The sequence below is a fragment of the Caretta caretta genome, chromosome 1 (assembly GCF_965140235.1).
Source record: "Caretta caretta isolate rCarCar2 chromosome 1, rCarCar1.hap1, whole genome shotgun sequence".
NCBI lineage: Eukaryota > Metazoa > Chordata > Testudines > Cheloniidae > Caretta > Caretta caretta.
Genome location: NC_134206.1, coordinates 49,671,727 through 49,686,398, shown reverse-complemented (window position 1 = coordinate 49,686,398; position 14,672 = coordinate 49,671,727). Strand labels below are relative to the sequence as shown.

General features: G+C 47.1%; 1 protein-coding gene across 8 annotated transcripts in view; it reads left to right on the top strand.

The window, feature by feature from the left end:
- STARD13 (StAR related lipid transfer domain containing 13) overlaps positions 1 to 4,157 on the top strand; it is a 499,087-nt gene extending 494,930 nt beyond the window's left edge. For all 8 annotated transcript variants that reach the window (XM_075127917.1, XM_075127911.1, XM_075127915.1 and 5 more), the window contains one exon: positions 1,443 to 4,157. In XM_075127917.1, the coding sequence (XP_074984018.1) occupies positions 1,443 to 1,560 (118 nt within the window). In that variant the 3' untranslated portion in view covers positions 1,561 to 4,157. The remainder of the gene's footprint in view (positions 1 to 1,442) is intronic.
- Positions 4,158 to 14,672: the final 10,515 nt, after the last annotated feature.

The following is a 14,672-nucleotide window of genomic DNA, read 5'->3' as shown; positions in this document are numbered from 1 at the left end:
ACTTTATAGGGATTTAATGCATTTTCTGAAATTATGTTACTTTTAAAAGATGAGTGAAGCAAGATAAGAACTAAAGTGCTGTTCCCTTCCTGAAAATGGTACCTTCTTCCTGAACAGATCTGCTCTTGGTGCTTATTCAGGGGCATAGCCTCTCACATTAGTGACAAAAAAATGGCTTTACTTCTGTTTACTCCTGTTAGACCTGCAGTGCTAAGACCGTGAGAGACAGATCCTGTTTCTTAGTGTGGTTCATTAGCAGCATTGTTTACTAAGTTCTACCCAGTTATGTTTATGCAAAACTACTGAAGGTCGTGTGGGTTTGCACTGGGGACTTAGTCTGAAAATCATGGGGCTGCCCATGAGCAAGTGGGGATCTAACTTGGCCTGGAGAACTGTTATTGGTTATGATGTATAAAAATGAAAGAACCAGATTGAATTTGCAGGGATGGCAGTTACAAGAAAACAAAAAATTTCTAAGCCAAACACAGTAGAAATAATTGAGAGGCAAACAGAGAATCCCAGTATGCATTTCTGCAGAATCACATTTTATAGCAGAAAGGCTCTTTTAACATACAAGAAAAGTCTATGGTAGCGCCATCATAGTTCATTGTTCAATGTAGGGTTTATTTCCTGCAGGTCTGGCAATAATGGAGCACAAATTGTATTCTACGTAGGTTTTTATACTGGGCTTATCACCATAGTATCTGAGCACATTTCAATAGTACATTAAGCAACGTGACTAACATCTGTCATGTATTTGTTCCCTCATGAATTGTTTGCAGTGGCATGTTTATGGTTTTGGATAATTTTTAATATATCACAATATATTTTTAGATAAGGCAAAGTTAAAGAAATGTTGCACTTGGAGTGGAAGGTGGTGAGGTTTGTGATGGTCCTTAATTCATGGAGGAGTTCATTCCATTTCTTGGACCAGTCCCTAAGAACGTTCTGTCTACCATACATTCAAGCTTTATCCTTATTGTGGAGAGTTCAATTGTCCCAGAGGAGCAAAGCTGTCAATGACAAGCTCCATTATGGAGCTTTAGGAGATCTCTTAGATACCCTGGGCCACTGTGCATCTTGAAGATAAGGCCTGAGACCTTAATTCGATAATCCATGGGCAGCCAATGTAACAATAAGAGGACCAGTTTGATCTGTTCACAACAGCCAGCACTGCTGAGGGGGAGAAATAGTACCTGCCAACCTCATCTTTCCATCCCACGGATACCACTGTATAGCTGACATTACCATAAGAGTGAAATGTAAATTTGAATATAGCACAGGAGAGTCTTCAAAGTTCACTGGTGATGGTAGTGATGATGATAAAGCGTATCAGGTTCTTCAACAGCACTGTGGGATTTCAGTGAGGCTGGGGTATCACATGGGAGTCCCACTCCTATGAAGCAGTTTTTCAGTAATTTTGTTTTCTTTCATTTCCTCAGAGGCCATTCCCCAGAGTGGTACAACAAGGGCTTTGGACATTTGTGTGCATCAGAAGTTGCCAGGATCAGAAACTCATTTCAACCTCTCATTGCTGAGGGACCAGAAACCAAAATCTGAGGAAATATTCCAGGAATGTGTGAACCTAAAGCAGAGTATGGTAGACAGCAGAAAGACCCAAAGCAAAGGTTTGAGTAAGGTTTTAGCATTCTCTGTAATAGAAGTCTGACCTGATGTCTGTACAGTGGCAAAACAGGGATTTCACAGGAAGGCCTGCTCATTCCAGAGACTTCACCCACCTATTGCCCCATCCCTTGTATGTTAATTTCAATTACTGAAGTAAACCTTTTTTTAAAAGCTTTTATCATTGTTACTTTAAAATTAGACTATTACCATTACTTGTGTGTTGCAAAATTCTGATATTTAAAAGCTTCTAAGAAGCATATTTTAATTGTAAATAAACCATGTACAGTATGTATATACTTATCTATGTATATTATATATATATCTATATATGTATATGTAAAGTAATTATTTTGTATATAATTTAGTGCTTTCTAGAAGAAATCATCTGCATCAATTTTGACCTTATATGGACCTGTTCTTGTTGCTTGTTTCTCAGTGTTTCACAGCTACATAAGCTGTGTTTGTTATTATCGCAAGGCTATGTGACATAATCTGTGTGATATCTAACAGAAAAATGGATGATTGGCTGTTCTCGTTTTTGTTGTGTGTGGGGGTGTGTAAACTACAAGAAGGTACATAGAAATAGATGTAGGGAGTTTAGAGGGGATAACTGTGTGTTTAAAAGTAATGAACGGCGGTTCACTATAACCAAAAAACACTAACGTGGACATTGTAACTGGTATGCACATTTTGAAGACCATTTACAATAAGCTGTAGGAAGTTTGTGACTATTCCGTGATAGCTCTTGAAAACTTGTCTGTTGCCTTAAACAACTAAGTAAGTATTTGCAGTTAGAGGACCTCACCATTTGTAGTAGTAAAGCAACTTCCTCTATTAAGTCTAGGGCAGTTCAAAGGAATGTTGCAGATACTGAGGGTAACCTTAACTGTTCATCTGGAGTCAAACTGGCAAGTTATTAAGGGCCACCACTCTGAAACCTTTCTTTTAGATTTCTGGCTAAGTGTGTACTTAGGGAGCTTAGGTTCTTTCCTTCTTCTGTCAAGATATTTAATTGTTAACCAAAGTCCAAAGCAGAGTTTCCACCAGAGATGGACCCAGATGTGCAGCTAAATATTACACCTTTACATATAATTTCACTATAAAAAGTAACTAATTCTTGGGAAAATAGCCTTTTTGGGAAGTGCAAACATTTTCATTTTATGCACTGCACTGATCTTAGCTGTGGCACCCATTCTGCTTCTGTTGACAACAATGGGAGCAGGAGAAAATCTACTGGACCATTTCATTTTCAGGGACTAAGTGGAAGAATGCTTTAAAAATGTTTGTTAGCTATGATACAGGGTTTTTGTTTGTTGTTGTTTTTTTAAACTAACATAAGATCAAAAATGTAATTATATACATGACTCCGTTTAAAAAAAAGCACAGGTCTATTAATACAGCACTCCTTCATTACTCAGATATTTGTTCACCTTGACTTTATTTATTGCTGCATTAACCAGTTTGGTCATTCATAACCAGTGTTTTAGTTCACTTCTTTAAATGAATTCTACCTACATTTATTGTGAGTTTTAATCTATGAGATTTATCATCCTACTAGTAGCTACTGAGATTTATATCATGATTCCGTGGTGCTGGAGTAATGGCTTCACACAGTGACTCTGCGAGTACTTTGAATCTGCTTAGATTACATCTGTTGTGTTGTGTTTGTTGTCAGTAATGTGCAATTATATTATTAAGAAGTATTAGAGAGATATGAGTACCGAGATACCTTCATATGCCTCCAAATATCATAAGACAGCTGTATGCCACAGTAACCAATCCTGCCATTCTGACTTGTCATTTTCCAGTGATGGTGGTTCAAGAACATATGATTTTCCATCCCGGATTAGATCACTGGTGAATCAAGATCAGTGTCCTGCTGTCAGCTGTTATCACTACTGTAAGATTCAAGAAGGCATGCCCCCTCATAAGGCACATAGCCACCTGAGCAGTATTTTACATGGAGAGGGACATTTTTGCTGTCTCCGAACCCCCAGCACAGCCTATTCCCTGAAGCATGAGAGTTCAATGCCCTTATCGTACATGAGCTTACAGAAGTGAATACAAGATTGCCTGTGTATTAATCAATACAGAATTATCCAGACACTGGAAACAAATAATTTGTGGAAGAGAAATGTAGCAAACCAGGACAGGTTGTCTTATCCGGGGATAATCAGTTGGAGGAGTTGCCAAAAAACCCCTATTATAATTACAAAAATGGTAGAGGACCCCTCCTGGTTAGGGGGGAGCAGAAGCTTTGCAGCTGTACTTGCAGCATCTCTTAGCCATATACTGATTAAATACATTTTCTTTTAAAATGTGCCTTAAGGCACATGTCTACCAGTCAGACACTACAGTATGTTGTATTAAGTGTTATGCTGCCATTTGGAATACAATATGACAACCACATTTTGAAATATTATACTCATATTAATACCTCATATTTTTACCTCATTTTTTGGTATCAGTCGTAGATAAGTAATTGCAGAGGTGAATAAATTTGCATACATTAAAGCTTCAGAGTTCCTTTACCTCTGTGTGTTCATTATTTCTATGTTGGAACTGGAAACAAACCTGGAGCAGCTCCCTCCCGGCCAGTGCTCACACACCATGAGAGCTACAGTGATGTGAGCCTTGCTAGTGGAATGCCTAGAGGGCTTCAGTACCAGTGAGTCTAATGTCTTAGGTTTCTCAGCCCTTACACAAAATTATGGTGATTTTCCCGCCCCCTCCTCTTCTCCCCATAACCATTAACCCAGTAGTTAGAGCACAGTGTTGAAGTCCCCACCCTGCCTGATGTAGAGCAGGGACTTGGATCTCCCACCTCTCGGATGAGTGCCCTAACCACTGGGCTACTGTGTCATTCTTACTCTCACTGTGGGACCATGAATATTTAATTACTTATACAAAGTTGCACAGCTTCAACAGGTGAGATTCGCCCAGGATGTGGGAGCCCTGGCTGTCAATGCCCTAACCGTTGGGCTAAAGGTTATAAGGGGGACCCAACCATTTTATTGTGAGAAAGCACCCAGGCCTGTAACTCCAGCAGAGGGCTGACGGGTGCAAATCCCACCTAGAGGGAAGCGCTTCCCTCCAGCCTACTGCAGGGCTCTAGATTTCACTAAGTGGCAGGGTACACAGCAAGGGCGGAGCATCAATCCCTTTAAAGGACAGGGATTTTGCCTCATCCCCTCACCTCCACATTTCCCAGTAGCAGCTCTCTGCACAGCATGCTGGCTTTTGGGAATCCCGTTCTTGGGCACGTAACTCTCCCCTGCAATGTAGCAGGAGCCTGATTGGCTAAACATGGGGCTCCATATTCCACTATGTGGCAAGGCAACAATGAGGCTAAGTCCCCCGTGGATCCAGTCCTAAGAATCTTAGGCTGCATCTGTTCTTTAAAATACAATACCCAACCTTGCAAGTAACCAAAGAACTCCTCTTATTAATATGTGTTCCTGCCACCTAGGGCTGTCAAAGACCTAGGGCAGGCAGGAGTGGAGCTAAGGAAAGCGTTGGAGGGACAGGGCTTCATAGGAAGCAAAGTTCCAAGCCCCACAGAGGTTGGCCTGACACAGATGTCTCACCTCTCCTGCTTAAGATGCTGGATTAGGGCCCCACTCTGACTTCCCTTTTTTCACCACGCCACGCATGATGGTAGCACAGCCCCTGCTTGCCCAGGCTGCAGGTTGTTGGCTGCACTCTTTGACTTCACCAAGAAACATATGGGATTAACTAATGTTGCTTCTCATTGTTTCGCTCACACCTGCTTCCTCCCTTACTGGTTTCCTCATAAATGCCCTTGCTTTCACAAGATACTGGTATAGCAAAGGTGCTAATGATGTGAATGAAGTAGACGCATCCAGGATTAAACACTCCATAGGAACAGTTTAAAGTGCTATGCAGGGAGTCATTAAGGATTTGTGGGAGTTAAAACTATCATGTCTGTTGAGCCTTTAGCCATTTCTCACGGCAGGTCGACACTGCCACTTAAGTTGATCTAACGTATGTCATTCAAAGGCCCCCCCCCCCCCCCCCCCGAGCGACACGACCTAAGCACTGTTCACACCAATGCTAAGTCAGCAAGAGACACTCTCCCGCCAACATAGCTTCCGCCTCTCACGGAGGTGGAGTAATTATGCCAATCAGAGAGCGCTCTCCCGTCGGCATAGAGCGTCTTCACCAGACCTGCTACAGCGGTGCAGCTGCATTGGTGCAGGCAGCAGAATCAGTGTAGGGTTTCCTTGTGTAGGCCTGCCCTCCGCTTCCTTTTTATTTTAGAGGAGCTCCACGCAAGGCAGGTTGAGGGCCAGGACACATTCCCAGACAATGTAGTCTAGGAGTTTCCCTGGTATAAAGGTCAGGGGCTGAGGGAAGAAAAGGGGCATAGGATGTGCTTAAGCACTTTGGCCCAGCTCCTCAAAGCACTTCGGCGCTTAAATATGTTTGAGGGGCTGGCCTTTGATCTTCCTGAGTTTTAGTTGAGTCCTAAAGGGGGGGGGGGGGGGGTCACAGGCCAAAGACAGCTGCAGCTTGGAACACAGCAGCAGTGCTGTACCTGACGTCTTTGCCTGAGCAGTTTGTTGCCACCTCTATTTAAGAAAACAGTCTTGTGTACAATTTGTAAATAACAAAGAAAATACCTGATTCTGCATTACCAATTTCTGCTGCAAGCAGGGAACCAATCTAACAAGCCCCCAAAATCTCCTTCCTCGGCGCCACAATATATAAAGCCTCACTATGTTATCTTCACAGCAGCAGACACCAGCCAGAGTTCATTTTTTGTAAACAAAACATGAGAGTCTGCAGAAGCACAACAAAGCCAATCACAAAACCCTGCAATTGCAGACGCTGCAGTGCCTTTTGCACCTGTTCACAGCCGCTCAAAGAAAACACTGAAATACAGCTCATACAATAGGCACAAGTGACGATTTGCTAGCACTTGCCTGACCCCCCCTTGCAATTTATGGGCATAAAGTGGCTGAATGGCCATCTGTCCCTCCTCAAGCAATTCCTACTCTTTTCTTGAGCATGGTAAGAATGACTCCCTTTCCTTGACAGCCTGCATGCCAAATTAGTGTTATCAGTTTTAAAAGGGGGCACCATAGATCAGTGGCCCCATCAGCAGCACCTGCTCATCCCACTGGACATGCAGAACAAGTGCTTACTTACAGCTTTACACTGAACAAGCCTAAACCAATCATACTGATGCAAAATTGGGCCTTTTCCCCTCTATCGCTTGTGTAGCATAGGTGCAGTATGTGGATTGGACTGTCGCATGCAATACCCATGTCGCACGCAATACCCAATACCCATACTAACTTTATACCCATGTTGCCATTCTCAAAGAAAGTTCCCAGTGAGCCGATGGCAGTTTGACCACAGCTGAGCACGTTTGAAAACCTCACCACACCCTTTGACTTGGCAAATAAAGTGACTCCAGCCACTCAGTGTTTTAAAACACATTTGCACTGCTTCTTGGACAGAGCTGACCTGTCGGGGGGGGGAAGAAAGGCTCTACACGGCTCCCCTGCTACTGACACAGCAAGACCAAGCTACAATGACCAGCGAGAGGGAGGCATAGCAAGGGTGTCAGAAGTAAGCAGGACAGGCAGGGAGTGAGCCCTCGCTGCATGAAACAGGAAGGGAGGAGAGTACGAAACAGACAGTAGCCTGTCGTTGGAAGGATTAAAAAAAGTCTCAGCTTCCCCCGCCACCCATTCATAGAGTTACTATGTTTCAGGTTCCCAAAAAAAGGGGAGGGGAGAAGAGCTGGGGAGAGGAGGAGGGGTACAGTTGGGGGAGCTGGAGTGGGTACCTGTGGTGGTGGGTACTCACTGGGGGGCATTGTCACTCACTCTCACAGTGGCAGGGGAGGTGGCACAAGCCTAGGACACAGCCCCAGCCGTCAATCAGTGTAACCCTACAGAACCCGCTCCACAGGGCTGCGAGCCTGGGCCTGGGTGGGCGGGATCCTGCAGCTGTAGCTTGCAGGGGACTGGACCAATCAGTTGTAGATGTAGGGTCAGGACCAATCAGGAAGCAGACCAATTGGGGGTCTGGCTGAGCGGCAGCTTGTCTGCTCTATAAAAACCCTGGACATTGCCTGTTATTTGGACAGAGAAAGGCAGCTCAAAAAAAGAGGCTATGTCTGGGGAAAGCCGGACATATGGGAACATGCCCCATTCAGAGCCGGAGTGAGGCAAAACAGGGCTATAGACCCACCATGACATGGGCCTCCATGTGGTCCCTCTCAACCCATTGCCCCAAACCTGCCTAAGTTATGGTTGCCAGATGTTCAGGTTTTGACCGGACCCCCCGGTCAAAAAGGGACCCTGGCGGCTTGGGTTAGCACCGCCTACCTGACGGTTAAAAGCCCAGTCAGTGGTGCTGCGGGTCTAAGGCAGGCTAGTCCCTACCTGTCCTGGCACTGCGCTGTGCCTCGGCAGCTGCCAGCAGGCCTGGCTCCTAGGCTGGGGGGGCCCATGGGGGCCCCGAGCACCAGCTCTGCACTCCCATTGGCCAGGAATCAGGACCAATGGGAGCAAGGGGGTGGTGCCTGCGTGCAAGAGCACAGTGCGAAGCCTCCTGCCCTCCCCCCGCCCAACTAGGAGCTGGACCTGCTGGCCGCTTCTGGGGCACAGCGCGGAGCCAGGACAGGCAGGAAGCCTGCCTTAGACCCGCTGCACCACTGACTGGGAGCCGCCTCAGGAACGTTCACGCCCCCCAAACCCCAGCCTCGAGCCCCACACCTGGAGCACCCTCCTACACCCCAAAGCCCTCATCCCTGGCCTCACCCCAGAACCCATACCCCCCCCTTCACCCCCAACCTGCAGCCTCCTGCAGCATGAATCCCTCGGCTCCATTCCCCCCAACCCGGAGCCCCCTCCTGAACCCCCAACTCCCTGCCCCAGCCCAGAATACCCCTCCTGCACGCTGAACCCTGATTTCTGGTCCCGCCCCGTTACAGCTCTCGCCCCATTACAGCTCTCACCCCTTTGTGCATCCCAACCCCCTGCCCCAGCCCAGTGAAAGTGAGTGAGGGTGGGGGAGAGCGAGCCGGCGAGGGAATGTAGTGAGCGGCGGCCGGGAAGGGGGTGGAGGCTAGGGTGTTCAGTTTGGGGCAATTAGAATGTTGGCAACTCCCGCTGAAGTGGCGATGGCAGATGGCTGGCCCCCTTCTCAGAGGGGCAGGGGCAGCAGCATGGGTGCCCTTAGAATCCTGGAGCACTAACACAGGCCTTCCTCCTCTTCAGAGCATGTGGGGAGCCCCTTTTTCGCTGCGCAGAGGCAGAGTGGGCACCTGGAGAGGCCCCCGCCCCTTACCCCACAGCTGGAGTGTCGCTGTTTTGGGCTGAGCCCACTGCACTCCCTCCCGCCACCCACACAACTCTCTGTTTGGGTGGGGTTTCCCCACCCTACACAGTGGGGCTGGATCTTAACACTCCCTTGAGATGCATAGGGCAGCTCACACCTGCCCACACTAGTGTTTCAGGCTCTCTGCAGACTCAGGCAGACATCAATGCCTTGCTTATGATAGCTTTACATTCCCAAGCTTCTCGCTGAAACCCTGGGGGCTAGTTTTCATTTTTACAAAGTTAGTTTCTGAGCTACTGAGCTTATCACACTACTGCAGGGGCTGGAACGCAAGCACAAACCTATACCATCTGCATATTAATCTTCTGCCTTCCTCCCCTGCCCCACCACTTCATCAGTTCTTGCCCCATTCCAATTGCTCAGACAATTTAGTTTTCAGCCCCCCCTTCTTCCAAACCTTCCCCCTTCTCATCCTCTGCCACCAATTCTCATCCTGACCCTTCCCCAGCATTTCATTTTCTACACCTCATGCCCCTTGCATTAATTCTCAGACTCACACACACTTAGAAGAAGTCTGCTACTCTCCTCCTCGCAGGGCTGAGGAGTTTCTGGTAGTGGCTTTTCTTCCCCAGCCCAGTGCACAAATCTTCACTGCACTCTTCAGATTTGAGAGCAGCAGCGAGTCAGCAGGGGCAGCCTCAACCCTCAGGGTAGGAGAGAGGGTCCTGCTGGGAGCCAGACCAGGTGCTTCAGACCCAGCAAAAACAGCTGCTCCTCAGCTAGCTGCACCACCAAGAAGAGCTTCCAGCTCATGAGCAGGGGGCCGTGGAGAGAGCATTAGCTGCTCCTTGTGCTGAGGGACCAGGATGGTACACAGAACCTGGAGCAGCTCTGATTAGCTGCCCTTCCCCAGCCTTCAGCTATGCTTCATTATTGCACTAGTGTGACTCAGAAACGTACACACCGAAGTTTGTCTATCGTGCCAAAAAATAAAAATCTGGGCTTGGAGGGACTTTGTTTGCCAATGGGGAGGAGATGAAAGTAGTTTTTTATATAAAACAGAATATGCCCATCTTACACTGTTAGCATGTCACCAGAGCAGTATGATATGCAAAGCCAGTCAGACACCGGAACAATGCACAAGTCTGGGCCCCCAGCCCCTCTCTGCCCCGTATTGCTTGCTGCACTATCCTCTTACTCATTAAGGACGCCAGTTGTACAGCTGCTCCACCTGCAAAATGGCTGCAGCATTTGTCCCATAACCAGAGTAGAAGGCTTTTTGTCCCTTCTGCTTGGCTTTCCAGCTTCCCTGACTCCTTAAGGATCAGCTCCCTTTCCAACAGGTACAGGGAAATAGAACATTCTGGTCAGACCCCTTCCCTGGGCCACTGCCCACCAACAGCACAACTGTTCCCTGGCCTGGCTCAGGAACTGAACTGAAATCATTCTGTTCATTACACCTAAGCTGCTGCTCCAAACTTGGGCAGAGAAGAGGAATATGTGCAGGTCCAATAGCTCCTTCCTTTTCTCCAGTAGCCACGCTGTCCTTTGGCAAGCCACGTGGAGGCCAATGGGAGCTGCGGGGGTGGTGCTTCCAGAGCCTGCACCCCTTTCCGCACTCCCAACCCCCTGCCCCAGCCCGGAGCCCCTCCCACACCCTGAACCCCTCATTTCTGGTCCCCCCCCCTAGTTGGAGCCCTCACCCTCACCCCCTCCCACACCCCAACCCTCTGCCCCAGCCTGCTGAAAGTGAGTGAGGGTGGGGGACAGCAAATGATGGAGGAAGGGGGAAATGGAGTGAGTGGGGAGCAGGACAAGGGTGTTCGGGTTTCTGCAATTAGGAAGTTGGCAATCCTACCCGTGGACCTACAGCCAGGACCTTATTCTGCTGCTCTGACTGCACTGCAGCGTCCCAGCTCAACAGGGAGTGAGCCACTCATCTACGCTGGCCCTTATCTCACGCTCACACTGGTGGTACCTGAGTGCCTCTATACTACATGCAGTGTCCACAGCACAGCCATCGCATTTCACAGCCCAAAGTGAGTCTCCACCTGCCCTCTCTTTCCCTCCCGCCTTGCCCTCACTGTGAGCCACCTCCCAGTGTTGCCAAATCACATCCCAGGAAGCTTGCTTAGCACAATCACCGTGACAAACCTGGCACTCAATCAAAAAGATGTCTGGAGGCTCCTCTAGATCTGAAATGACTTGTTGGCGACTCCAGTTTCCTGCTCCTGGAACTCACTGAGTGTAAATTTGAGAGTTACAAGTTAATCCAGACTGCCTTGAAGTTTTTTGTAGAAATATATATCAAATAAATGTTCTGGGATTCTCTTAAAAAACAAACAAACCTGTCATGGAACCCAGAGCAACTTCCTATGAGCTATAGCTGCTGGGGTGGAGCTGCATGCTCACCATTCTGTCTGAGATAGGGGGACAAAGCCTGCTCAGGAGAGTGTGTTTGTTTTATTAATAATCTAGCTGTAGCCAGAAGGCTAAGTATAGTTGTCATGATTGGTGCTAGCGGTAACATTGAGCTTCGTTCATAAAAAGCCCTGGCTTGCAGTGGCTGAAAGCTACCTAGAAAAATGAAGAAATGTGTGTGATACTTTCTTTATGTGCAGAGTCCCGGACACAAATATAACCGGATCAGAGCTGTTCCTAGAGAATGATGACAGCTAAATGTGTCTAGTATGGAAACCCCATCACCATGAAACGGGATGAAGAATCTTGTTCGCTAAATGTCTGGAATGTTAAAAGGCATCAGAAGACAGAAACAATAACATAGCCAGATGGAAAAAGTTGCTCATATAATGACTAGGTTTATCTGTTTGGAAAACAGCTACTCAAAGACTTCAGAAGAGATTGCTGCTGTCTGAGATAACTGAGGTAGATTATTGCCTCCAGCAGCATCCGCCGCAACAGCTTTTCTATCAGTTCATGGAGCATGGAACAAACCCTCACAGAAAGCTCTACACAATTGCCACCAAGGTTAATCCACAGCAGAACAAAATCTCAGTGTAAAGTCACAAAGGTGCTAGCTCTTCAGTCAGACGACTGAACTGGGATCTGCTTCCTCTGCAGTAGCTTCTAAAGAAACAAGACAATTTTCCCTCTGCCAGTGCAGTATTTCCACGGAGACCAGACAAAGCTTTTTGATTCTTATGAAAACAACAAGAGCACAAGTTTAGAGCCTCCTTTTGAAAATGTGGTCCCTGAGCCTTAAACAGACAGACCTAACTACCACAGGGGCCTGCTCTGGCTTGATCTGCTGGTACTCCTTGGTGATACAATTATAGAATCATAGAATATCAGGGTTGGAGGGACCTCAGGAGGTCATCTAGTCTAACCCCCTGCTCAAAGCAGGACCGATCCCCAATTAAATCATCCCAGCCAGGGCTTTGTCAAGCCTGACCTTAAAAACCTCAAAGGAAGGAGATTCCACCACCTTCTTAGGTAACGCATTCCAGTGTTTCACCACCCTCCTAGTGAAAAAGTTTTTTCTAATATCCAACCTAAACCTCCCCCACTGCAACTTGAGACCATTACTCCTTCTATCATCTGCTACCACTGAGACCAGTCTAGATCCATCCTCTTTGGAACCCCCTTTCAGGTAGTTGAAAGCAGCTATCAAATCCCCCCTCATTCTTCTCTTCCGCAGACTAAACAATCCCAGTTCCCTCAGTCTCTCCTCATAAGTCATGTGTTCCAGTCCCCTAATCATTTTTGTTGCCCTCTGCTGGACGTTTTCCAATTTTTTCACATCCTTCTTTTAGTGTGGGGCCCAAAACTGGACACAGTACTCCAGATGAGGCCTCACCAATGTCGAATAGAGGGGAATGATCACGTCCCTTGATCTGCTAGCAATGCCCCTACTTATACAGCCCAAAATGCTGTTAGCCTTCCTGGCAACAAGGGCACACTGTTGACTCATATCCAGCTTCTCGTCCACTGTAACCCCTAGGTCCTTTTCTGCAGAACTGCTGCCTAACCACTCAGTCCCTAGTCTGTAGCAGTGCATGGGATTCTTCCGTCCTAAGTGCAGGACTCTGCACTTGTCCATGTTGAACCTCATCAGATTTCTTTTGGCCCAATCCTCTAATTTGTCCAGGTCCCTCTGTATCCTATCCCTACCCTGCAGCGTATCTACCACTCCTCCCAGTTGAGTGTCACCTGCAAACTTGCTGAGGGTGCAATCCACGCCATCCTCCAGATCATTAATGAAGATATTGAACAAAACCAGCCACAGGACTGACTCTTGGGGCACTCCGCTAGATACCGGCTGCCAACTAGACATGGAGCCATTGTTCACTACCTGTTGAGCCCGATGATCTAGCCAGCTTTCTATCCACCTCATAGTCCATTCATCCAGCCTATACTTCTTTACCTCGCTGGCAAGAATACTGTGGGAGACCGTATCAAAAGCCTTGCTAAAGTCAAGGAATAACACGTTCACTGCTTTCTTCTCATCCACAGAGCCATTTATCTCGTCATAGTAGGCAATTAGATTAGTCAGGCATGACTTGCCCTTGGTGAATCCATGCTGACTGTTCCTGATCACTTCCTCTCCTCTAAGTGCTTCAGAATTGATTCCTTGAGGACCTGCTCCATGATTTTTCCAGGGACTGAGGTGAGGCTGACTGGCCTGTAGTTCCCAGGATCCTCCTCCTTCCCTTTTTTAAAGATGGGCACTACATTAGCCTTTTTCCAGTCGTCTGGGACTTCCCCCAATTGCCATGAGTTTTCAAAGATAATAGCCAATGGCTCTGCAATCACATCCGCCAACTCCTTTAGCACTCTCGGATGCAGCGCATCCGGCCCCATGGACTTGTGCTTGTCCAGCTTCTCTAAATAGTCCCAAACCACTTCTTTCTCCACAGAGGGCTGGTCACCTCCTCCCCATGCTGTGCTGCCCAGTGCAGTAGTCTGGGAGCTGACCTTGTTCGTGAAGACAGAGGCAAAAAAAATCATTGAGTACATTAGTTTTTTCCATATCCTCTGTCACTAGGTTGCCTCCCTCATTCAATAAGGGGCCCACACTTTCCTTGACTTTCTTCTTGTTGCTAACATACCTGAAGAAACCCTTCTTGTTACTCTTAACATCTCTTGCTAGCTGCAACTCCAAGTGTCAAAGAATCAGCTTCCCTTCGACAAACCTGTATTTACAGTGGTGGCCACAAGAGGGTGGAATGAGACACCATGGGTGTTTTGTTTTAATCAGGCCATCCCCATCTCCCTGAATAGGAAAGCTGCAAAGAGTTTTTTCCGTGGCCACTCTGGTGCCTAAGGAATTGCACAGCTTGTGGGCCTATGTTCGTTTTTAATGATTTTATGTTTTGGGATTAATGTTATTCTAGCGTAGTGTATGGCTCCCTGAGCATTTTGGCAGGGGAACATGGGCTGTCTGGGGACAAGATTATGCCATGGCTAAGGAACAGGGAGTAGTCAGCAGCTGAAGGTGCTGTTCCCAGCTCCATCCTTGGTTCTCCATGTGCCCTTGGACAAGTCACAAACTTTCTGCACTGTATTTATCCCAGCTGTAACAGGTTGGATAAATGACACATCCTACTTGTTAGATCATTTTGATATCTACAGTTGAAAAGTGCTATTGCAAGTGTTCGCTGCTGTTAGCAATATAAATAATTATTGCAAATAGGCAGCGGGTTTAAAACAAAGATGAGGAAGTATTTCTTCACACAATGCAGCGTCAGCCTGTGAAACTTGTTGCCAGG